The sequence below is a fragment of the Pinus tabuliformis genome, chromosome 1_1 (assembly GCF_031772625.1).
Source record: "Pinus tabuliformis cultivar Carrire ecotype Pingquan chromosome 1_1, CPIR1, whole genome shotgun sequence".
NCBI classification, from domain to species: Eukaryota; Viridiplantae; Streptophyta; class Pinopsida; order Pinales; family Pinaceae; genus Pinus; species Pinus tabuliformis.
The window spans coordinates 530,805,389-530,831,181 of record NC_142297.1 but is presented as its reverse complement, the minus strand read 5'-3'; the positions used below and the strand labels follow the sequence as shown (position 1 = coordinate 530,831,181).

The following is a 25,793-nucleotide window of genomic DNA, read 5'->3' as shown; positions in this document are numbered from 1 at the left end:
TTCTCTGAGGCTTGTCCGCCTGGTTTCCTGAGCTATGTGCTCTTGGTAGCCTTCATGGCCTCTATGGTTCGGGACTCGACCTGGAAGTATTTCGTTCACCTGGAAAATTGATGAAACCCTGGTAAGGTTTGTTTTCTTATGGTCTTCTGCTTGTATGTCGACTGTTACTGTGTGTTTGGTGTTTGCCTTAGTGGGTCTCCGCCTCTGTGCATCTTTTATCGGTTCGTTGTCTGTGTTTTCACGAGTGTTTACAGTTGGTTGATGGTCGTATGGTCCTTGGTGACATTTCTACAGCGCTGGTTCGATTCCTCCACAAACTCGGCAGAATTATGGTGGCATTTTCCGTCGGTTTCTCCGCCAACTTACTCGATAAGTTCCCTGTTCTATGCTGGACACTTGTACTCCTTTTCTACTTGAGTCTAACGTCTTCGGCTCCTCGTGAGCAGGAAGATCACTCGAAGGTGTAGTTGCGGCTACGGCTTGCCTGTCGGTAACTAATTCACTGTATTTTATTCGTTCCTTCAATTTCCAGTTTCCCTGTATTCTGTTCATGGAGTCTAATCTCGTTTTGTTGGTTCTCTTCACAGGTAGAGCTACCCGAGGGTTTCGGCGCTTGGACACTCAGCTGTTCCGAATGAAACACAGGTAGTGTCGTTCTGTTCGTTTGTGGTTTTCTTTACCTTAATGTTATGACTTGTAGGGTTGATATTTTCTTGCTGGCCTTGAGCCGCTGTCTGTATTTGGTTCTTTGGTCGTTAAGCACCGTCGTTGGTTGTGGAAATGAGTTGGGGCCTTATGGGGTTTGGCTTCTGTTTGCAATTAGCTTGATTCCCACGTCTGTGAACTGGGTTTGTTTCTTTACTTTGAACAGAATGTAAATGAACAATAAATTTTGATGACTGTATTTTGTAGTTCTATGAATTCAACGCTGGAATTGATTTGGGTTACATTTGTAAGTTCACATACCTGATATGGTTATTTTATGTCTGGTTATTTTTTTTGAGCTGCCTGTAACTGGGCGTTGTTGCTTCTCCTCCGGCTTTGGTTATCTTCTCCTTTTGACTTAGAACCTGTAGCAATGCATTAACAATCTTCACATGATAATTTGATACCAATTATTACACAGTATTGAGGACGCTGTAGGGATGTATGTGCACAGAAAACAATTATATTTCCCTCTCTGTATTTCTTATTCATTCGAACCCTCTAATGTGCTTTTTCTCTCTTTTTAATAGCATTGTTTACAAACTGTCCTAACTGCTGTTAGTTTGTTCAGTTGGTTACATCAGTTATTCCTCATATGGAACTTTGGATGGTTGTCTAGTACATTTTCTTTTCATGCTTTTACAACAGTAATTTAACTGTCTGGAAACAACGACTCTAACTAATTACTACTGTTCCTAATTAAAATTTATTACATTAATCTTAGGCAACTTAATGAAAGAAAAGTAAAATAAAAAACAAGTATACTATCCATCCAGTGAATTAATTTCTCCGTCCTCTTCAGAAACCATATCAACCTCACTTCTGTCTTTGCCCTGTCAGCCAGATGCTCCTGCATCAGGCTCCCGGGGTAAAAGAAAATCATGGCTCCATTCCATGAGCTCCTCCACCGAATAGCCAGCCTTCTGTATCTGCGCCGTGTCGAGCCACGAGCTGTCCTCCATTGGACGGTCTCTCCACTTGACGAGATATCATAGATATTCCTTCCTACGTGTCTTCTTGGCTACCTAGGCACTGAGGATCCCTTCAATCTCATGGGATTGAGCCGAAGGCATATGCTTCATCCAAGAATTGTCTCCAATTTGGGTGTCCCGTTTTGGCCATATCACACTGTCTTCCTCTGCTTGGGCAGTATATGGGAACAGATCCGACACATTGAAAATAGGTGATATGCCTATATCAGGTGGCAGCGGAATTTCGTAGGCGTTGGCTGAAAATTTACGCAAGATCTTGCAAGGACAAATTTTCTTAAATTTTAGTTTATTATACGCGCCCTTAGGAAATCGTTCCTTGTGCAAGTGCACGAGAACCTCATCTCCAACATTAAATTGCACTTCTCTTCGCCTTGAATCTGCTTGTTGCTTATATTTCTGTACGCTGTCCTGCAATTTTAATTTTACCTGTTCATGTAGTTCACTCATTGCTTCGGCAAAATCTTCTCCATCCGCGCTTCTCCGCTCCAACTTTCCCAAATCTCGCAGTTCATGTATTCCCCGAGGATGCATGCCGTACAAAATCTGGAATGGGCTGTGTCCGGTGCTACGATTGGGCGAATCGTTATAAGCGAATTCTGCCTGAGCGAGAGCACGATCCCATAACCGTGAATTTTCTCCAGTCAAACTCCGTAATAAATTTCCCAAACTCCTGTTCACCACTTCCGTTTGTCCATCAGTCTGTGGATGATACGCAGAGCTGAAATTCAATTGCGTGCCCAACTTTTTCCACAGGGTGCGCCAAAAGTGTCCTGTGAATTTTACATCCCTGTCAGAAACGATAGATCTGGGTAGGCCATGTAATCTAACAACCTCCGTGAAAAACAGGTGAGCTACGTACGTGGCATCACTAGTTTTCCGGCAAGGAATAAAATGAGCCATTTTTTAAAATCTATCTACCACCACCATCACTGAGTCATACCCCCGCTGCGTTCTAGGCAGTCCTAAGACAAAGTCAATGCTGACTGAGTCCCATGGCCTGCTCGGAACAGGTAGTGGCGTGTAAAGTCCAGTATTCTGACTGTGTCCTTTCGCCAGTTGGCAGACTTTACACCTGTTCACATATCGTTGTACATCCCTGCTCATTCTGGGCCAATAATAAAAATGTCTGAGTTGCTCCAAAGTTTTGTTGATGCCAAAATGACCCGCTAGACCACCACTATGCTTCTCCCGTACAATATTTTCCCTCATCGAACAGTCTGGGATACATAACTGTCCACCTCTGAACAATAATCCTTCCTGCAAATTGTAGTCTAACCATGGACTTGTATTCCTCAACACGGGATTTTGGTAGGCTTCAAAAGCTTCTTTGAAATCTGTGTCGGTTTGGTACAAATCCTTTAGATGTTCGAATCCCATCACCTGTATGCTACTTTCCTGTAAGAGCAAAGCTCTTCTGCTCAAGGCATCTGCCACTTTATTGGCTTGCCCACTAATGTGTTTTAACATGAAAGTGAAACTCTGCAAGTATTCTACCCATTTGGCATGCTTATGGTTTAATTTGTGCTGCTGCATTACATATTGTAACGCTGAATTATCAGAAAATAATACAAACTCATTGCCCAGCAGGTAGTGCCTCCAATGTTTTAAAGCTTGGACCACGGCATAAAATTCCTTGTCATACGAGGAGTATTTCTGCCGGCTTTCATTTAATTTCTCACTAAAGAATGCCACCGGTCTGTCTTCCTGACTGAGCACAGCGCCAATAGCTGTCCCACTTGCGTCACACCGAACCTGAAAAAGTTTGTTAAAGTCGGGCAGCCTCAAGATTGGCCTCTCCGTAATCTTCCGCTTCAAAAGCTGAAAACTGTCTTTTGCTGCTCTGGTCCAACAAAAAGGCTGACTGGCCTTTTTGATGGTGTTTAGCATCGGCGCACAGATTTCATTGAAATTCCTAATAAATTTCCGATAAAAACTTGCCAGTCCGTGAAAACTAGGTACCTCAAATAAGCTCTTCGGTGACAGCCAATTTATGATTGCCGCAATCTTTTCTGGGTCCATCTTCAATTCATTTTCTGCAACTACAAACCCCAGATAGACCAGTTCTTTCTGCACGAAAGTGCATTTCTTTAAGTTTATCACCAGTTTGTTCTGCTGTAACTTTTCTAACACCCTTCGAACATGTTGAAGATGTTCTCCTTTCGTTCTACTGAAAATCAAGATATCATCAAGATAAACTATCACAAACTTGTCAATAAATTCTTTTAACATCTCATTCATTAATCTCATAAAAGTACTAGGAGCGTTGCTTAATCCAAATGGCATGACTAGCCATTCGTACAACCCTTCATTAGTCTTGAAAGCTGTCTTCCACTCATCTCCTTCTCTAATCCTGATCTGATGATATCCACTCTTCAGATCAATCTTCGTGAAATAAGCTGCCCCGCTAAGACAATCCATCATGTCATCCATTCTGGGTAGGGGAAATCTGTACCGAATAGTGATTTTATTGATAGCTCGTGAATCTATACACATCCGCCATTCTCCACCCTTTGTGGGTTCGAGTATTGTTGGTACCGCACAAGGGCTCAAACTTTCTCTGATCAGTCCCTTATCCAGCAACTCTTGCACCTGTTTACGAATCTCTTCATTATCTTTCGGGCTCATTCTATATGCTGCCTTATTCGGTAGGCTTGCTCCAGGTATGAAATCGATATGATGGCTAATGCTCCTCTTGGGAGGCAACTTATCTGGTAGATCGTCGACTACAATGTCTTTAAATTCTTCCAACAACTCCTGAATCTCTGCGGGCAATTCTGACTTTTCTATGTTCAGCAACATCATTTTTGTCCTCCTTACAATCGCATAATTTACCTCGTTTTCCTCAATCTGCTTAACAAACTGTTTTCCTCCTATTAACAATGCTTTTGTTCCACTTGATTCTGCTGCATCCTCCTCTTTGATGGGTACAAGCGTATGTTTGATTCCATCTTTCACAAATTTGTAACAATTCGTCTTCCCATCGTGCGTCACCTTCCGATCATACTGCCACGGTCTCCCTAGCAGTATATGGCATACGTCCATTGGCATAATATCGCAGAGAACTGTGTCTTGGTATTTGCCATGTGAAATTCAACCTCGCATTGTTCATCAACTAATAGTTGGTGGCCTTTCTGTAGCCACGACACCTTGTAAGGTGTGGGATGCTTAAGTCGCTTCAATGCCAGCTTTTCCACCATCTCGGTGGCAACTAAATTGTCTGTACTTCCGCTATCTATGATCAATTTACAACACTTTCCGTGTGATTTGCAAACTGTTCGGAACAGTGCCTTCCGTTGGGTCTGTTCAGCCATCTCCTTGGTTGGCTTCAACAATACTTTGTTTAAAACTAAAGCCTCTCCTGTTTCTGCCACATTTTCTATCTCCCGGGGCTGTGCTTCAGCTTCCTCAGGCTGCGCAACAAATGCGCCTCTCTGGCCAGCGTGCTCGGCTTTCGGGCATTCGAAGGATCTGTGCCCCCACTTATGGCACCTGTAGCACTAGACATTAGTCCCCCTTCCGCAACCATTTCCTCTTCCCCGCTGATATGGCCGACCTCCTCTGGTGCTATCTCCCTTATCTGCTGTCCTTGAAGCTCTGGAGCTGCTGCCTTCTTCACTGTTAGAGGCAGTTCTCCCTCTACCGTAGGACTGTTCTCGTCCTCTGCCATTTCCTTGCCCTCTCCTATTATTCTGTTTCCTGTTAATTTTTTCTTCAGCGTTTACAGCACTCTGAAAAGCCTCTTCTATATTTTGTGGAGTGAGAATACTGATCTCATCTAGTATTTCCAGCCTCAAGCCATTCACGTATCTCGCTGTTTTTTCTGGAGTATCATCAGTATAACCAGCCCGCAAGTTTACACGATAAAACTCCTCTGTGTATTCCTTTACGGTCATACCTTTCTGCCTTAAATTCTGCACTCGTCGATAAAGTTCGACCTGATAGTCTTTAGGCAAAAATCTGCCCTTCAGTTTTGCCACCATCCTTGGCCACTTCCTTATCGGTAGCTTGTTCATCCGTCTCCTGTCCGCTTGGACACTATCCCACCATAAAGCGGCGTGTCCTTTTAACTTAGTCGCAGCAAATCTAACTCTTTTGTCCTCACTGATCTCTTCATTTTCAAAATACTTATCTAACTCACTTACCCAATCCAGCAGAACATCTGCGGACAGACTGCCATCATAGTTAGGGATCTCAGGTTTGGGTTTGCTGCTAGCTAACAGTACCGATCTCAACAGCGTTAACTCCGAGGCTTCTTCCTCTGATCCGTCTGTAGCAGTTGCTGCCTCTTCTTCACTATCATCCCCAAGTTCTGGGTCTCTTCTCCTACTTGCCTCCACTGCTTCTAAGCGAGCAGTAAGGATTCTCAACTGTTCCCTCAAGCCCTCGTCTGCTACTCTGCGCGCACCTCTTCCACGTCCTCGTCTTTGAACTTCCATCTCCCTCTGTTTTCTTCAAAATTCTGCTCTGATACCACTTGATGGGGCCAGCCCACGTGGTCCCGCCGTCAATGCGCTTCCCTTGATGGTGTACCAACAAGTAAATATATTAATCAAAAGATTTTGGATATATGTCAATTGATTTTCAATCTGCGTTGAATTGAGTGGGGTTACGGTGTTTGTACGTTAGTTGTTTGTTCGGTGGACATCTGTCCCTCCTCGGAATTCTATGAACCCGCCTTGGTATAGGGTTTCACACCTTCGCGCTCATTTGGTTATTCGTTGTTTCTCCCGGTCATTTGCTCTGTGAGCTCTCGGCGACCCCTTGCAGCTTCACTGTGGTTTTCTTTGTGTTGCTCTGAGGCTTGTCCGCCTGGTTTCCTGAGCTACGTGCTCCTGGTAGCCTTCACAGCCTCGATGGTTTGGGACTCGACCTGGAAGTCTTTCGTTCACCTGGCAAATTGATGAAACCCTGGTAAGGTTTGTTTTCTTGTGGTCTTCTGCTTGTATGTCGACTGTTACTGTGTGTTTGGTGTCTGCCTTAGTGGGTCTCCGCCTCTGTGCGTCTTTTATCGGTTCACTGTCTGTGTTTTCACGAGTGTTTACAGTTGGTTGATGGCCGTATGGTCCTTGGTGACATTTCTACAGCGCTGGTTCGGTTCCTCCACAAACTTGGCAGAATTATGGTGGCGTTTTCCGTCGGTTTCTCCGCCAACTTACCTGGTAAGTTCCCTGTTCTATGCTGGACACTTGTACTCCTTTTCTACCTGAGTCTAACGTCTTCGGCTCCTCGTGAGCAGGAAGATCACTCGAAGGTGTAGTTGCGGTTACGGCTTGCCTGTCAGGTAACTAATTCACTGTATTTTATTCGTTCCTTCAATTTCCAGTTTCCCTGTATTCTGTTTCATGGAGTCTAATCTCGTTTTGTTGGTTCTCTTCACAGGTAGAGCCACCCGAGGGTTTCGGCGCTTGGACACTCAGCTGTTCCGAATGAAACACGGGTAGTGTCGTTCTGTTCGTTTGTGGTTTGCTTGACCTTAATGTTACGACTTGTAGGGTTGATATTTTCTTGCTGGCCTTGAGCCGCTGTCTGTATTTGGTTCTTTGGTCGTTAAGCACCGTCGTTGGTTGTGGAAATGAGTTGGGGTCTTATGGGGTTTGGCTTCTGTTTGCAATTAGCTTGATTCCCACGTCTGTGAACTGGGTTCGTTCCTTTACTTTGAACAGAATGTAAATGAACAATAAATTTTGATGACTGTATTTTGTAGTTCTATGAATTCAACGCTGGAATTGATTTGGGTTACATTTGTAAGTTCACATACCTGATATGGTTATTTTATGTCTGGTTATTTTGTTTGAGCCGCCTGTAACTGGGCGCTGTTGCTTCTCCTCCGGCTTTGGTTATCTTCTCCTTTTGACTTAGAACCTGTAGCAATGCATTAACAATCTTCACATGATAATTTGATACCAATTATTACACAGTATTGAGGACGCTGTAGGGATGTATGTGCACAGAAAACAATTATATTTCCCTCTCTGTATTTCTTATTCAGTCGAACCCTCTAATGTGCTTTTTCTCTCTTTTTAATAGCACTGTTTACAAACTGTCCTAACTGCTGTTAGTTTGTTCAGTTGGTTACATCAGTTATTCCTCATACGGAACTTTGCATGGTTGTCTAGTACATTTTCTTTTCATGCTTTTACAACAGTAATTTAACTGTCTGGAAACAACGACTCTAACTAATTACTACTGCTCCTAATTAAAATTTATTACATTAATCTTAGGCAACTTAATGAAAGAAAAGTAAAATAAAAAAACAAGTATACTATCCATCCAGTGAATTAATTTCTCGGTCCTATTCAGAAACCATACCAACCTCACTTCTGTCTTTGTCCTGTCAGCCAGATGCTCCTGCATCACTGCGCCATTAAAAGAGGGGACTTCACCCTTGAACTGCCCTTCACCTGAAGAAAGAATGTTATTGATTCGTAAATTAAGAAATACGTTCCCTTTCTAGGTTATATATTCCATGCTTTCTACTGATATATTGACAGATATCTGTGCTGCCATATGGCACTGTCGGTTAGACGAGGCATCTCAGTAAAATAGTCGTGTATGCGGGCTAATTACTTATGCATATTTACATATAAAGATAAGCGATTAACACAATAATGATTACATGACTCACAAAATTAGACAGTTGCTAGTCCTCCCTCGAGGATAACTGTTCTATGATCGAATGCCATCTCAATTTATTTCTTATAATAACATATAAATATATGATACAGTACCGTGTTTTATTTGAGTGTGTTCAAAACTGATTTCTTTTAGTTCTGCACTAGCAGGTTTTATTCAGCAATGAGTTTAAGAAATCATTTACAAAAATAAAGCGTCTACAAGTGAGGCAGCGAATACTCGGCACAATACTGAATATGGCTAATGGTTGGCGGAAAACTATGAAATATGGTGGTCATTCTGAGGAAAACCTTATCAATGAATATTCTATCTCGGGTTTATATTTATTATGGTCGACTGACGTTCAGCCAGGGACGGAATCTCTGCAAGTTTTGAAAATATGGAATGTTCTAAGGCTAGAAGAAGTTCCTCATTTCAGAACACGTCTAGAGAAGATTTTTGGGACATACACACCACAGTATATTGAACGCTGTAAAGCAAAGGTTTTCGACAGGTAGAATACATTTTCTTATGTATTTATGTTGTTGATGTGCCTAATGCTTTATATTTCTTCCAAAGCTTTCTTTTTAATGATCAACTAAGTAGCGTTTGGATGCCTCATGAGTTGGAAATGTTACAGTACTTTATGTTGATGTTATTGCATTAGTTTGGTAGATAAACAGAGTTATGGTGAAAGTTCCTAGATTTTATTTATTATTAAGATTCATGATATAATATTTAAAATAACATTGACTTTGCCATCCAAGATTTTAACCTAGCATTCAAAATAAGGGTGAAGAATGAATTGTATATTGACTTTGTGTTTATGGTAGGAAGGAAAAGAACCGGGAGGAAAAATGGATTACTTATTGTTGGGATTCAATAAATATATTATATCTGCATATCTGAATGCTCTCTTGTTACAGAGAACGTAAGTTCCTACTACCAAGGAGATGGGAAGATGATCCTCACTTCGTGTGGTATAGGTCTTTACAGCAACCAGAAAGATCTGCGAGTTCACAATGTAACCCTTCTGAAAGTGTAGGAGTTCCTTTAGAGCATGCAAAAGTTGAAGAAAGTTTACTGCTGATGAAGTTCTATGCGCTATCTTCTGGTATTGCTAATCAGTTGCTTACAGCTCAGGATGGATCAGAGATTGACCTACAGTTTGAGGTCAATGAAGAAGAATCAGGAATAATCCGTTTTCCAAGGAGTTTATTTATCCTAGGAAGGAGTGGTACTGGGAAGACAACAGTACTTGTAATAAGATTGCTTCAGAAAGAGCAACAAGCAAAACTTGCTTTGCATGGTCTGTCTTGTCATCGGCAGAATGAGTTTCAAGTGGAGGAAAGGAATGAGAGAAGAGAGGGACAACAGGTAGATCTCAATGGAAGTAATATAAAGCAGATGTTTGTCACTGTCAGTGCAAAGCTTTGTTCAGCAATTAGGAGTAACATAGCTCGCGTTGACAGGTCCGTATCTTCTTCATTTCTGAAAAAACTGTATAGGGCAGTACTGGATCCTGAAACATAAATATTTCTTACAATAAGTTGAATTTTTGGGTTTATTTTCGGACAATGGCAAAGTGAGAATTGACATAAATAGTAATAAAAATGAAAGCGGAACAAGCTATGACGACTCTGTTTGCAAGGTTCGTAATCAAAGTGTGACAGTCTTCTGGTTTATTGTGCTGATTTAGAATGCTGAACGTATTTCCTTTCATGTTTGGTTTCTTCTTGAAATTTAAATGAAATGTGAAACGTTTTGTCGATGACAAGCTTTGTGCATTAAAACCTTGCATTCAGTATAAGATTGCTTGGTTGTTTACCTTCGATAAATGCGCTGAATAGATACCATAATACTATACCTAAAGGATAGGAACTAAAAAACAAAAGAAACGAAACGAGACAAAATTTAAATGGATTGAAACAATAACTACGTGTCAACTCTATTAGCAGTGTTCTTTAAGAGTATATCGATATGTATAACAGCATAAAGTTATCCAACTTTCCACCCATATGCATGCATATACATTATATATAAAGTAGGACAACGACAACTATAATAATGAAATTGAAAGAATAAAGTTACCCATATATAAAGTAGGATTACGACAACTATAATAATGGAATTGAAAGCATAAAGTTATCCCATATATAAGAATAGGATTACGAAACATATAATAATGAAGTTGAATGGTGATAGGTATGTGATCCTAATTCACGTGTATGTGGATAGGTAGGCATATGAGCTGTAATAATGAGACCCGAAAGGTGATCCGCTGGAACAAAGGCAGACAGATAAAATAAAGGTGATTGCCAATAGTAAATGTAGATAGATGAGATAAAATAATTATATTTATGTGTAACAATGTACTATAAAATAGTTCAAAAGGACTGTATTGGTCTACAATGCATTAAAAAAAAAAATGCAAGAATATAAAAATACACAACTTTTTGACATGCATTGATCTTTTTATTTATATCGTCAAGAGACCACAACAAACCTATCTTTTTAATAATGCCTATCTTTTTTAATAATAAATGACTGCGCAGTTGGATATTTAGTGCACAGTGCATACACAAATTATTTCCCAGTATGTTAATTCAGCGCACACTACAAACTCCTATAGCGCAGTACAACCATGCATTCCATAAGAATACCAACTGCGTGTGATTTTGATTGACAGATGTGTCGCAGGAATGGGAAATTTGTAAGCTAGTAAGAAACCTATTTACTTCCCATGTTCTTTCACCTAGGAAGCAAAGCTTGATTTACCTGTACACTCAGATATGGCAATGCCTATCTTTTTTAATAATAAATGACTGCGCAGTTGGATATTTAGTGCACAGTGCATACACAAATTATTTCCCAGTATGTTAATTCAGCGCACACTACAAACTCCTATAGCGCAGTACAACCATGCATTCAATAAGAATACCAACTGCGTGTGATTTTGATTGACAGATGTGTCGCAGGAATGGGAAATTTGTAAGCTAGTAAGAAACCTATTTACTTCCCATGTTCTTTCACCTAGGAAGCAAAGCTTGATTTACCTGTACTCTCAGATATGGCGAGTGATCAGGTTCATTAATTTGGCAGTTGGAATTAATTTCCAACAGGCTAGAGTGATCCGGTTCATTCATTTGGTAGTTGGAATTAATTTCAACAAGCTGGAGAGATAAATCTAAACAAAACAAAAAAAAATGACCTTTTGAATTTTAATAATAAAAGAATGTTGGACAGATCAAGACATTAGTGTCAATCTAACCAGAGAAAAATGGAGTCAAGAGGTTGATCTAAGAGGAAAGCTCAATAAAGGATTAAGATCACTGGTGTCAATATGTCGATCTAAGATGAAAACTCAATAAAGGATTAAGACCACTAGTGCCACTTATGCATGTTGCAAGACTCACTTAACATATCTGAAATGAAAAAGTAGGATATGAAAATTGGATTACTAATTTACTAGAACTATAATAGAACTTGAAATGTGAGCTAGAGAGATAATTCTAGAAAAATGACATGATGTTTAATGATGGATGGATGTTGGATTGATAGATGTGTTGCAGGGTTTGGGAAATTTGTAAGCTGACCATAAACTTATTTACTTACATGTTTCTTCAGCCAAAAAGCAAAGTCTGCAGCTTGATTTGTCTGTCCTCTTAGATATGACCCACCATCAGGTTCATTAATTTGGTAGTTGGGATTAATTTCCAACACTCACTCTTAATCACAATTGTTGATATTCACAATGTCCAAGATGTATCTTAGAAGAATAAAGCTTTCCTTTGTCAATGATTTGGATAAAACGGCTGTAAACTGCAATGATCCAAAATAATTTCTCCATTGTTAATCAACTCTATGATGAAATGATACATTGTGTCAATGTGTTTGCTTCTTTTGTGAAACGCTGAGTTTTTGGATAAAGTAATTGTCAAATTGTTGTCACAATAAATCTTTGTTGTTTGTTCTTGTTCATGCCATAAATCCTTCAACATTCTTCTCATCAAAAACTTGACAAGTTGCCCCTGTTGCTGTGACATATTTAGCTTAAGCCATGGAAAGAAAGACAATTGGTCATTTCTTGGAAGCCCATGAAATGACTCCCGAACCCAAATGAAAGACACAACTTGATGTGCTCTTTCTATCATCTACACTTCCTCACCAATAACTGTCAGTATATCCAATAGGCCTAAATTTATCTTTTGTAGTGTACGAAATGCCATATTCCTTGGTGCCATTAACATACCTTAGAATTCTTTTAGATGCTAGCCAGTGTGTCTCCTTTGGTGACTCCATGAATATTGAGACCAAACTCACTAAATACATTAATTCGGGCCTAGTTACAGCCAAATACATCAAACTACCGACTATAATTGTGTATATTGTTGGATTTACATTGTTGCTATAATCTTCTTTGTTCAATTTCACACACATGGCTGTTGGAGTTGGTGCAAGCTTGTTGTTTGCCATTTTAAACCTCTTCAAGATGTTTGTTGAATACTTTGTTTGTGCAATAAAAATGCCATCTTCCATTTGCTTCACTTCTATGCCTAGAAAGTACCTCAACAACCCAAAATCATCACTTTCTTTGATGCAGAGGGTAGGCTCACCATGCCTTTTGCTAAAGCCATTGTTCAACAAGTATGAATCTATCCTACTATACTATGCATGTGGTGCTTCCTTCAAACCATAAAGATATTTCTTTAGCCTATACACCTTGTTTTTTTGGCCTTGAACCTCATACCTAGGTCGCCGCTCCACATACACTTCCTCTCTCTATACTCCATTCAAGAAGGATGATTTTATGTCCATTTGATATACCTTCCACTTGTGTTGTGTTGTTATTGCTAAAATTGTCCTTATTGTTTCCATCCTTGAAATTGACACAAATATTTCAGCATAATCTCTTTTGCGTTGTTACTTGTATCCTTTAACAATCTGATGAGCCTCATCATTAGGTAATTATATGGGCTTTAATTCACCTCCTAGCTTAGTCAAACCAAATATTCTCATAACATATTGCATACTTTTGATTAAATTTTGTTTATGAGATGAGTTAGGGTTGAATACTTTGCTTTGTGGTCTAATGTGCATTTAATGCAAGAATAAAGGATAAAAGCAAGGAATTTTGGCAAAGACCTTGGTCAAAAATCGAATGGGACAAGGGAGAGGAATTATAGGAGGAAAATCATCTTCATTTACTACCCCTCCATTCGAATATTCCTCCTCTTGCTCGGAGTGCAAACAGCCAAATCATGAGGACTAAAAGGCAGTCGAGCAAGTGAAAGACAAAGCACTAATTTATCTCGAGGTTGGGAGCCGAGGCTCCCTCATTTTAAGGAAGTCGTTGGAGACTTCAAATGTACAAGTAGAGAGGCCTAGGACCTTAGTAGGATTCATATTTTTTATTGTAAAACTCTACTCTATTTTCAAGCTGCAAGACTTGTGACAGTTTTTGATGTAATCCATGGTTTTTGATAATAAGAATGAGTTTTGTTTGGAGCCAGCATTGAGTTAAATCAGAGGGCTGAAGCCCTTGGGTTAGGGCCCAATCCTAGCAGCCAATGCTCCTCTTTATTGTACATGTATGCTAGCATAGATTCATAGTTTAATTGTTCATTTGCTTAATAGCTGCATATCCATTACAATCGTGTAGATTAGATTGGTTGTATGTTAGTTTGCTTCCATTTGTGCCTTCTTTCAATTAGCAGTTTAGCAAGGAGGAAAAATCACCATAAGGTTGTTAGCAGGTGTCTTGGCCTCACTTCCTCCCTTTGGGACCATGAATTGAGAAAGAGACCCTTCAGCTACCCCAAAAACACATATTTCTAGTTCTTGCATGAGCTTTGGAGTTTGTTGTCTTGATTCAGTATTTGGTTCATTTCATTGTCATCTTTTTCCATTACTCTATTTTTGCAATAAGATCTCACTCATGCATTCATTCCCTTCAACACTTTCGTCATGCATAATATAGGCAATTGATTCATGCTTTTCTAGTTTATGAAAATGTATCTTGTTGCATAGTTCTTGGAAAACACACATGTTTTAAGCAAGGCAAGTACTTCAGGAGGAGACCCAGACTTCAACACCAGCGACCACCTTCCACTTCATCCACCCCAGCCATCACTTGTTCCACCATCACCCTCGCTAGTTTTTTTGTCATTTTTCATTAAAATTCCACTAGATACATTGAGTGAATCTAGCTATCTCTTATCTTGGATATTGTCTCCTGAGTGCTCCTAGACCTTTTAACACCCCATTCCACTCATCACACACCTTTTCCAAGCCTCCCATCACCTCCAATACCTCACAATTAGCTCTTAGCTATATCCTGTAGGTTTCCTGTAATTCTTACAGGATCATCCTGTAGGTTTCTAGTACATCATGTACGTTTTCCTGAAACGACCTATTTTGTGGCCGAATTGATGGGGAACCTCTAGGAAGTCACAAAAAGCCAGCCTCCTAGGACCCTTCCACACCATCCAACCACTCCATAAACCTTCTAGCCATCCTCAACCACCTTCCATCCACCTGTCACATTCACAAGAACAATTAAATTGCATAATTGATTTTGCCTAAAAAACCAAAAAAAGTGAAAACAGATTTAGTTGAGTTTTCTTGCTTACACATTAGTATGGTTTGATGCTCTTTATTTCTGCAGCGTAGATAGTAGCATTTGTTTAGTGTTGATTTAGCAATTTTGCTTAGCATAGTTGTTTAAATTGTTAATTATGGTGTGATTTAGCATTACATATTATTTTCTTCATTACTGTTGTAGAGTAGCTCTCTTAGAGTAGATTTGCTCTTCTTCCATCAAAGGATCAAGCTTCCTTTGACTCTATAGAAGTCTGACTTGGAACCCCTAGGGTCTCTCGCTGGGCAAATAGTGACAACAGGCAGGACCTTCACTTGTGCATATAGCACTGTCACCTCCAAGTTTGTACGAACCCCGGGTTGATAACTAAAGCTGGTAGCCCAGGAGTTGCAGCATCCTTGCTGCAATACTAGTGCTCATCACTTTTTGGGGTCGTTGCCGGGGAGGTGTCTGAGTAGAATATGATTACCGTTTTCTTTTCTTCTATTTCTTGTCTTCAATTTTCTGCCATTAGTTTATTTCTACAAAACTAATCTAGTAGCTTCCTTTCGTTCATTTTTCATTATATGCTTTCCTTTCCATTCTGCAAGTAGGATTTCAATTTAGCAAGTAGCTTTTTCATTCTATCAGTGATTTTCATTCAATCAACAATTTCATTTCTGCAAAGTACTTTCCAGCTTAAAAAAATTACAAAACCAACCAAAAACATTTACTTTCATGTCTCGTAGGAATAAGGACAACTTAGGGAAATTTTTGCCAAATACCCCCATTGCATCCAACAACGAACCTTCTCTCTTCTTCGGTGGCTGTGAACTGGAGGAAACTTTAGGCGAGCAACATGACATATTTGAAGAACCTACAGGGAAAGAAGAAGAAGAGGAGCCCATTCCTATTGAACCAATCGTTGAATACCGAAATGATAGAGGGAATAAGGAAAGAGTTGAGGGTGCCTTCTCCATCAGGGAAACCAACGGGGACACTAAGATGAAGAATATAAGCCCCTCTTCCCTACCTCATTTCCATGGCCTGACCACAGAGGACCCCGACACTTTCCTATTTGAGTTTGTTGTTATATGCCGAACCTATGACTATACAGATGATGAGCAAAAGTTAAAACTATTTCCTTCTATCCTCAAGGATGCAACATTGCGCTAGTTCATGGGATTACCTGGATATGGCATCACAATTTGGGCTCAGATGCAACAAGCTTATAACAACAAATATCGGGACTACTGTAGGTCAAAGGAGATACTAAAGAGAAAAATTTCAGGATGACCATACGCTAGGATGAATCCTTAGAAGACTACGAAGAAATATTTCAGCCTAGTTACAAAAGGGCCAGGTGCACACTTGACCCTGAGTCACTAAAGCTAGTCCTGCTCAAGGGAGTAAGAGAAGACCTTCTGGATACCTTACACTTGTTAGCAGGAGGAGATATCTACCAATTACACTATGAGGATATCAAGACTGTCTTTAGAAACCATTCTAGGGCAGCGACGAAAAAGGGTAGGGGTAGTCAACCTATGGCCAGTACATCATCTTCCAACTCATCCATCAAGGGTGAAATTGGAAATACGCTGGAAGATTTCAAAAGTGAGATGCTGCAAACCCTTGCCTTGCAAATGGACACCATGAACATCAAAAGGAAGCAAAAGGAAGCAGAGAGAGCCTTGGCCATCTTTTGTCCTAGATGCACCAGGAGGCATCTGAGGAACGAATGTCCATTGAGCTGTATTGAAATTTGCTCGATCTGTGAAGAGAACCATTCCACATACAAGTGCCCTTCATTACCCGCACTCAAATATGTATATCAAGGCGCTAAAGGGGTCACTGAGCAGCTTTGCTACATTAACCAAAGGAGGCCTCCTTGGCCTAGACCATACTAACAGGGCATGCAAGGGTCATCCCATGCATATTACAACCCCAACCAAATCACAACTATACCTTCTTGGGGACCTCCATGCTCATCCTTCCTGGTCTACACCCCCTCCTTGGTCCTATGCATCCTAGTATCATTCCCAGCCAGTCATTTCAACCTTACGCTCTGCCACAACCTCAGTGGAATACACCACTCTAGGGGTGGAGGCCCCAATACAACAATGCTCCAGCGCTATTGCCTCCACCACCTACCCAACCACAACTCCTACACTCTGCTCCACCCAAGAAACCCCAGATGCCTGCCCAGCCAAATCCGAACTGGAACAATAGGCAGGTTCAGCAAGTATACAATGGAGATTAACCTAAGATCTGGGAGATTTCTGCTGGATAACCAACCTCTCCCTCCACATCGGGAGGTTGAGCAAGAAAGAGAGGAAAGGAACCTTAAAGTAAATCCACCCTTTCTTGAGAGATTAGCCCAACCACTCCAGCCTACCCAAGAAGAAACTGTACTTCTGGGAGAATTGAAAAATCTATGTGTAAAGATCCCCCTTCTCCAGGGAATAAAAGATGTTCCCATTTACGATAATAAGTTGATTAAGGAGAAATGCTTCAAGCATCCAGAAAGAAGAAAAAGGATGCCCCTACCATTAATGTCATTGGGTAGCTGTCCGACTTAATGTTGGGGCAGGTAATATGTTTGAAATATTTGGACCCTGGAAGGCCTGTAGTAGATGTGCACATCAGTGGCACTATTGTCCCACACACTCTGATCGATCTTGGGGTTGCCATTAATGTGATGACAAAGGAAACCATGCTCAAGCTCAACCTCAAGGGTCATTGAGGAAGACCACAATAGTTCTGCAACTTGCAGACCATTCCATAGTCACCCCTGAGGGAATTGTGGAGGATGTGATGGTCTCCATTGACTCCTGGGAGTACCCTACAGATTTTCTAGTTCTCCAGCCTAAGGCTAAACTCACTGGTTGTCCTCTCATCCTTGCGAGGCCATGGTTGGCCACAACCAATGCTTACATTAGCTGCAGAGCTGGGAATATGACCATCAAGAACGGGCATATGTCCAAGCAATTAGTCCTATACCCTCCTGCTCAACCTTCTCTAGAGCATGATTTACCTTTATGGTTGGAGGAGAAGGAAGAAGATGAGGTTTATTCTGCCCAATTTTACACTTTAGAAGTAACCATGGGAGGAGGACAACAAGATGAGGATGACTTGATTGAACACCCACTCCAAAGTCCAACTCCTGGTTTGTTAACATTAGAAGAAGAAGTAAGGGAAACCTAGAACAATCATCCAATTTACTTATGCTTGGCCGATTCCAACCCACTCCGTGTCAAAACCATAAAATTTGACCCAGAGAAAACCTTGAAAATTAATCCATCCCTTTCTGCTCTCAAAGAGGAAAAGCTATGCAACATGTTAAAAGAAAACCTAGAAGCCTTCTCATGGAGTTACAAGGAAATGACGGGAGTACACCCCTCAGTGTGTACTCACTACATATACATCAAAGGAGGTTGCAGGCTGGTCTGACAACCACAAAGGAGGATGAATCTAGCTCTTAAAGATATAGTCAAAGAAGAACTGCAAAAACTGCTAGATGCAGGATTCATTTACCCTATCTCCGGCAGTGAGTGGGTCTCCCCTTTAATGTTAGTTCCCAAGAAAAATGGTAAGTGGAGGATTTGCATTGATTATAGGGAGTTGAACAAAGACACAAAGAAGGATCATTTTCCCCTACCCTTCATTGACCAAGTGCTAGACGGCCTGATAGGGAAAAAGTTTTTTTCTTTCCTATATGGATTTAGTGGGTACAACCAAATCCAAATCTGCCCAGAAGACCAGGATAAGACCACATTCACCTGTCCTTGGGGTACTTTTTCCTATAGGGTCCTTCCTTTTGTCCTATGTAATGCTCCTTCCACTTTCTAAAGAGCAATCTTGAGTATTTTCGCCAAATTAGTACATGATGCAGTGGAAATTTATATGGATGATTTTACACCTTATGGCGGTGATTTTCAAGAAGGCCTAACTAGCCTAGGCAAAGTATTGCACAAATGCATTGAAATGAACTTGTCTCTCAGTCCTGAAAAATGTGAATTCTTAATGACTGAAGGGACTGTGCTAGGTCATTCAATATATCAGCAAGGACTGCAGGTGGACCCAAACAAAATAGCAATCATCCAAAGGGTCCCACTTCTACAAAATAAGAGAGATGTCAGGAGTTTCTTAGGGTTCGCTGGTTACTACCGAAGGTTCATAAAGGACTTCAACAAGTCGGCCACTCCTTTATTCGGTTGTTGGCCAAAGATTTTGAGTTTATATGGTCAAAAAATTGTCAAGAGGCCTTAGACATTCTATAAGGTAAGTTAACCACTGCATCAATTCTCCAAGGCCCAAATTGGGCCCTTCCCTTTCTTATTCATGCTGATGCCTCACACAGCCATAGGAGCAGCCCTAGGTCAGGTAGAGGAGAAACTTCCTTATGCCATCTATTTTATCAGTTAGAACTTGTCAAATGCTGAGCTAAATTATACAGTGACCGAAAAGGAACTCCTGGCTGTTGTGCATTCATTTAACAAATTCAAGCATTACATTACAGGCTATCAAACATTTGTGCATACTGACCATGATGCAAACAAATATTTAATGAACAAACTAGATGTGAATGCTCGAATTATAAGATGGTTGCTTTTATTACAGTAGTTTGATCTAACCATTGTTGATAAGCCTGGTAAGGAAAATGTTGCTGCTGACTTTTTATCTAGGGTGAATCTGCCTGTAGGTGAAGAAGGAATGGTGGATGACCAGTTACCAGACGAGCACTTGTTTGCTATTTCAGTTCTCTCTCCGTGGTTTGCTGATATAGGAAACTATTTGGTATCAGCACAGTTCCCACCAAACTTGCCCTCTAAAGAAAAGAGCAAGATAGTAAGGGAAAGTGCCCCCTTCACCTGGATTGGGGGCAATTTTTTCAAACTTGGCCCAGATCAAATCTTGAGAAGGTGTGTAAGGGAAGAGGAAGTTTTTGACATCCTTCTAACCTGTCATGATGGGCCTTGTTGGAGGTCACTTTGCAGTGAAGAGGACAACATTCAAAGTGTTACAAGGCTATTATTGGCCCACTCTTCACCAGGATGTGAAAAAGTACACTAGTCAGTGTGATCGGTGCCAGAGGATGGGAAATCCTACTCCAAGAGATAAAATCCCCCTAAAGCCTCAAGTGACTTTCGAGCCATTTGACAAGTGGGGCATGGACTTCATTGGGCCTATCAACCCTCCTTCAAAGCAAAAACAATACATTATTGTGTGCACTGATTATTTGACTAAGAGGGCTGAAACTAAGGCAATTAAGGCAGCAACAGAAGAGAAGGTGGTTGAGTTCGAAAGGGAAAATGTATTCTACAAATTTGGGTACCCTAGAGAGCTAGTCACAACCAAGGCAGCTAGTTTACGTCCAACATGATTGAAAAACTACTCAGCCATCACAAAATCAAGCATAGGACCTCCACTCCCTATCATCCAAAAGGTAATGGGCAAGTGGAGGTGACCAACAAGGCACTGGAGGGCATCTTAACAAAGGTAGTGAGCAACAGCAGGAAGGATTGGGCAGAAAGACTAGTTGAGGCCACCTAGGCCTATAATAGCACATGGAAGACCACCACTGGATTTACACCCTATGAGCTGGTCTATGGGAAAAATGCCTTCTTGTCCATTGAGTTTGAATATAACACATTGAGGATGGCAGCCCAACTATATTTGGATCTCATTCATGCACAAAAAGAGAGATTGTTCCAATTGAATGGATTGGATGAATTCAGAATGCGAGCCTTCCTACATATAGAGATAGTTCAGCTTTAAAGGAAGATCTGGCATGATAAACATATTAATGAGAAGCAATTTCAGGAGGGTGATTTGGAATTGTTATATGATTCTAGGTATAAAGACTTGAAGGGAAATCTAAGGACAAGATGGCCCGGACCTTATGTTGTGGAAAGATTCCATGATAATGGTTCAGTGCAAATCAGAACTATAGATGAAGAAACCATTCCGTTGCTTGTTAATGGGCACTGATTGAAAATGTATAAGAGACCTTTATCAAAACAAGAGTTCAGTGAAAATATCAATAAAACACTGATGATGGTGGAGCAAGTTTCAGCTCCATCCTCATCAAGTCACTGAAAAAATAAAAGAAAAAAGAGAAAAAAAATAAGGACTCAGGTGAAAACCTCCATGAGGCACCTAAGTCCCATATTTGGGTTGAAAACCTCGTGAGGCTGCCCATTGATGAAAAAACAGGAAAAAAGAATAAGAAGATCCCTGGGTGAAAACCTTCCTTGAGGCGCCCAGAGCAAACGACTAGGGTGAAAACCTCTCTGAGGCAGCCTATTTGTTTTTCAAAAAGAAAAAAAGAGAAAAAAATATATAATTGTTATTTGCTGGTGGGCGAGAAAGACAGTCAAGGAGCAAAAAGAGGATCCAAAGGGAACCCTGTCTCACACATATTCATCTCCTACACTCTTTACCATGCACCCCTCCATCATTTTTATCATTTTCTCCACTCATTGTTTCGATTTATGCGAAGACTGTGTTTTCTACAAGATCCCCTGTATTCCTACAGGATCCCTTGAAAACCTACAGGATCATCCTGTAGGAATTACAGTGGCTCGGAAAACCTATAGGAAGCAATCTGAGGACACATGGTAGGTTTCTTAGGTCCCTAAAATTCACCCTAGGCATGATATAACACCTCACCTCGTCCACCATCATCATCCTTGCACTTACCATTCAAAACAAAAGAAATCAGTTTCAACAGTTTTTGTCAGTCATAGAAAAAAGAAAAAAAAGGAAAACAGAGAGGAATAAGAGCATTACTTGAGTGTCCTTTACTCTACACACACTCCTACTCCCTCTGTCCATTCATTGCACCATCCTCATAGCCCCAGCCAACAACATGATTAAGGAATTTTGAGGGAGAAGCAGCTACAGGACATCCTGTAGGAAATCTTGTAGCAGCATATCCGACAAAATTCCAATCACCAGCAACAGGTCTTCACTAGGATGACCTAGGAGCTCCACAGCAGTAGCAACATCAGATCTTTAGTCACAAATACCTGCACAAGCAAAGAAACCATTTGCAAACAACAAGAGGAGGAAGAAGAATGGCATGCAGCAAATAAAAAACGCAGCACCTCTGATCTTCGACAACTGCAGCATGGCATCGAAACCACAGGTAAGTATCCCACTTGCTCATTCATATGCATAATTTAATCAAAAGTTGTAATGGTTACGAGATGGTTTATAAGTGAAAAGGTGGCAAGTTATCTTGGCCACCTTCTGTTGGGTCTTGAAAATGTCATTCATTTCCATTGCTCTTTCACTATTTTGTCCATTATATCACCTCCATTTCACCTCCATTTCACTACTATGTCACCACATTCATCCCACTTTCATTATCATTGGGCCACATTTATGTTTTTCCAAACTTTATTAATTCTTAAGCCTTTTTAAGTGAATTTATGGTTAAAAATTAGAAAATAATGTGCATATGCTTATACCTAACAAGTGGGTTGAGATTGTTGACATGTGTAGGTTAAAAAGAGGCTTCTAGAAGACCTTTATGTGGCACTCTAAGGCCAAATTCGAATTTGAGTGGAGAGAATCATGGAATCATGAGGATATGTGTCACATCTCCTAATTGTATTGAAACTCTAAGAAGACATATGTCTTATCAGTTCCTATTTTGATTAGGACTCTAGAAGTAGAGGGAGAGATTCATGGACTCTCATTAATGAGATGGCTTCTCATCTTTTTGTATAAATAAGAGATCTCTCTTCTTCATTTGTTAGATTGGCTTTTTAGTTCTTTAGCTTGGAATTTGTAGTTCTTCCTTGATGGCTTTGGAAAGCTTTGGAGAGTTTTGTTGTACTTTGTAATTTTGAAGAATTTGAATAAAGCTTTGATTTTCTCAACATGGAAGGAGATGTGAAGTAGATGTCATGGAGCACATCAGAATGTAAGGTAGAGTAGATTTTGTTTTGAAGTTTTGCTTTGATTTCATTCAAGTATGTCATTTTATTGCCTTCAAGTTTGATAGTTTAGATTTTCCATTCATGTAATTTTAATTCATGCAAGTGTGTTCAACCGGTTGATTGTAGATTAGTTTTTCTTTACATGTTCTTGTATTTGCTTATTAGTTTTTGCTCGAGCTTTTTAATGTAGTTTTTGCATCAAGTGGTGATTTGAGACTTGTTTCCTCTGCTGAACTTTAGTTTTTAATTCCAGTTGTTATGCTTTTATTTTAGTGAGATTTGTTTACTGTTTTTTAGATAGCTTAGATATCAGTTCTTCATGCTATATGATGATATCTCTGGTGCCTTTAGCTTAACCCCGTTTTAGAAGTTAATTGGTGAGCTATTAGATTATAGGTGAAGTAATTGATTTTGATTTCATTAGTCTGCAAGTAGATAGTTTAAATGTCATTCTTTCATGCCATATGACGATATTTCCAGTGTCTTTAGCTTAACCCCATTTTAGAAGTTAATTGACGAAATATTGGAATTATGGGTGAAATCAGTGACTAGTTTCTAGCTTCTTTATTTTTTGGTCTTGAGTGCAGTAGTTTAGATTTATTTTCTGTAATTAGATGGACAACAGAGATAGTAACCTCATTTTCAGTACTTCATCTTTAGCTTGATTTATGTAGTTGCATGTTTACACTTTTGTTCAAGTTTTGATTTTATAGATAGCATGTTTTGAGATCTTTGAAGTGCTAAGTTTGGAAATTATCATAAGAAGCATAAACCTTGTCTTCAACTCTACATCCACACTTGATCTTTAAAAGCATTCTTAAAACTTTAAACTAGGATTTCCATTGCATTAGAACACTTTAGGAGACCAACAAGAACAAAAACCCCAAAACAACATAAACTATAAAACAATGAAGTAAGAAAAAGGTTAACTAAGCACATATGGTGCACCACACTTCATCAGTTTACGATAGCCGAATTGATAATTTATGTAGAGCAATTTAAGACGTTAAATTGACTAGATACCTTCGTCCATTCAACACATGCAGAACCGGGTGTCCTCTCACACGTGGTTGCAGTCAACTTAAAGACAGAGGAGTAGGACAAGAAGTGGTTAAACTACGGATCTACGAGGTGGGAGCTGATTACGAGGAGTGGGAAATGATGAGGTGGTAGTGGGGACCAACGGTCTAAAAATGGCAATGTACCTCTGCTGCCAGCACACCACCTCACCCCGAAACACCATAAAGGGAAATAAAACATCGTTCCCATGCATTCATGCATTTCACCTCCTCGAAACTCCCTCACTCAAGTCGCTCTCATAACTCTGGCCACCCACCGGAAGCAAGGATCCATCGTTATGCACAGCAACTCCTACAAGAGCATGCACAGGAATTTCTACAGGATACAGTCTACAGGATACATAGAGGCAGTGTACAGGATAGGCAGAGAAGAGTTCAAGAGGGGATATCAGAGGAATTGTCCACTGCCACCATTTGAAAGAGGTAGGCTCTCAAATTCCATACCCATTTAGAAGCAAATGAACCAGAAATACTCTAAAATCTAGTGAATTTAGCAACTGTGAGAGGTGAATTACATACCCAGTCAACTCTATTTTTCTTTAGCACTTAAAAAATTTGTGTCAACCTGCTCATTTTCTCTTCAAGCTTCACCAGCAAGATGACAGGAGGGTTTAATAGGAGAGAGCCCACAAACACTGTGAGAATACAACAACACCCCCAGGTGCTTGAAATCTTTACAAGACACCACTGGATGGGGTTTTTCGAAAAATTCACGGGGTATGATGATGAGGTGGCTCAAGAATTTGCTCACTCCCTCACTTCACATCGCAGAATCCATGCCACTATTTTAGTTAGAGGCCTCACTATAGATCTCACCCCAGATCTCATTAGTAGGGTCACCACACTTCCCCTAAGAATTCCATGGAGAAAAGAAGACAAAGGAGACAGTTAGGTGGCAAAAGGGAAAATATTTTTAGAAGGTGAAGAACCCACTGAGGACAAAAATGGAGTAAAGAGGGACAGTCTGGCATACCCATGGAGTGAGGTAGGCTACAAACTCATCAAATATATCTTATGTGAGGGTGTAGATATAGTGTTGTTTATGTCTATCATTTCAGGATCCTTGAAGAATTATGATTTGGGGTAGAAACACCAGTTCACCAAAGACTCAGCATACCCTATTTCTTGATCCAATCACTCTGACTCTAGCAACAAAGTGAAAGAAGGGAATTCCCAACAATTGGCTCACCATGGGTTGATTAGGATCGTCATTGAAGATGCCCTCCAAAACCTCAGAATCCCTATAACATGGTTAGTGTTCAGAGACTTGCTAGCAGAGGATGACATCAAAACCCTCACTTATGGTGTTAGTGCTTTTGTCAGTGAAGAGGAGGAAAAACATGAAGAGGAAGATACAGAGCTAGATAAGGATGAGATGGATGAAGAATAAGTTGACATAGAGGAACATGATGAAGAGGAAGAAGAAGAGGGAGAAGAAAAGGAGGATGATGATGAAATAGAGGAGGAAACGAAGGAAGAAAATGTTGGAGACGAGGAAGAATCACAAGAGGAAGAAAACAGGAAAAAGGAGGAGGCAAACCCCACTATATTTCAGAACAAGAAAGAGCACAAGAATCAAACAAGGGAAGCCACAAATGTCAACAAAAATTCCTATTGAGGTTGAAGATTCCCTTACACAAAGAGACCAAATGCCTTCCGCTAAGTCACCAATCACCTATGTAAGGAGGCCTAGTACTAGATCAACTTCCTCGAAGGGTAAGGCCATCCAACAGGATCCACAACAAAACCTACAAGAAGCAAAAACAGTCCTACAAGATACTCTGCTGAAACTACAGGAAGCACAAAAATTGGAAAGCAAGGTAGGGGAGTAGCAAGAAACAAAAGAAGAAGACCCAAAGACAAAGGAATCAAGCCC

At 40.3% G+C, this 25,793-nt stretch overlaps 1 protein-coding gene across 1 annotated transcript in view; it reads left to right on the top strand.

Annotated features, from left to right (window-relative positions):
• Positions 1-25,793, top strand: part of LOC149214118 (uncharacterized) — a 281,652-nt gene that overhangs the window by 61,352 nt on the left and 194,507 nt on the right. The window contains exons 3-4 of the mRNA XM_089392190.1: positions 8,480-8,823; positions 9,236-9,781. Of these exons, the coding sequence (XP_089248316.1) occupies positions 8,480-8,823; positions 9,236-9,781 (890 nt within the window). The remainder of the gene's footprint in view (positions 1-8,479; positions 8,824-9,235; positions 9,782-25,793) is intronic.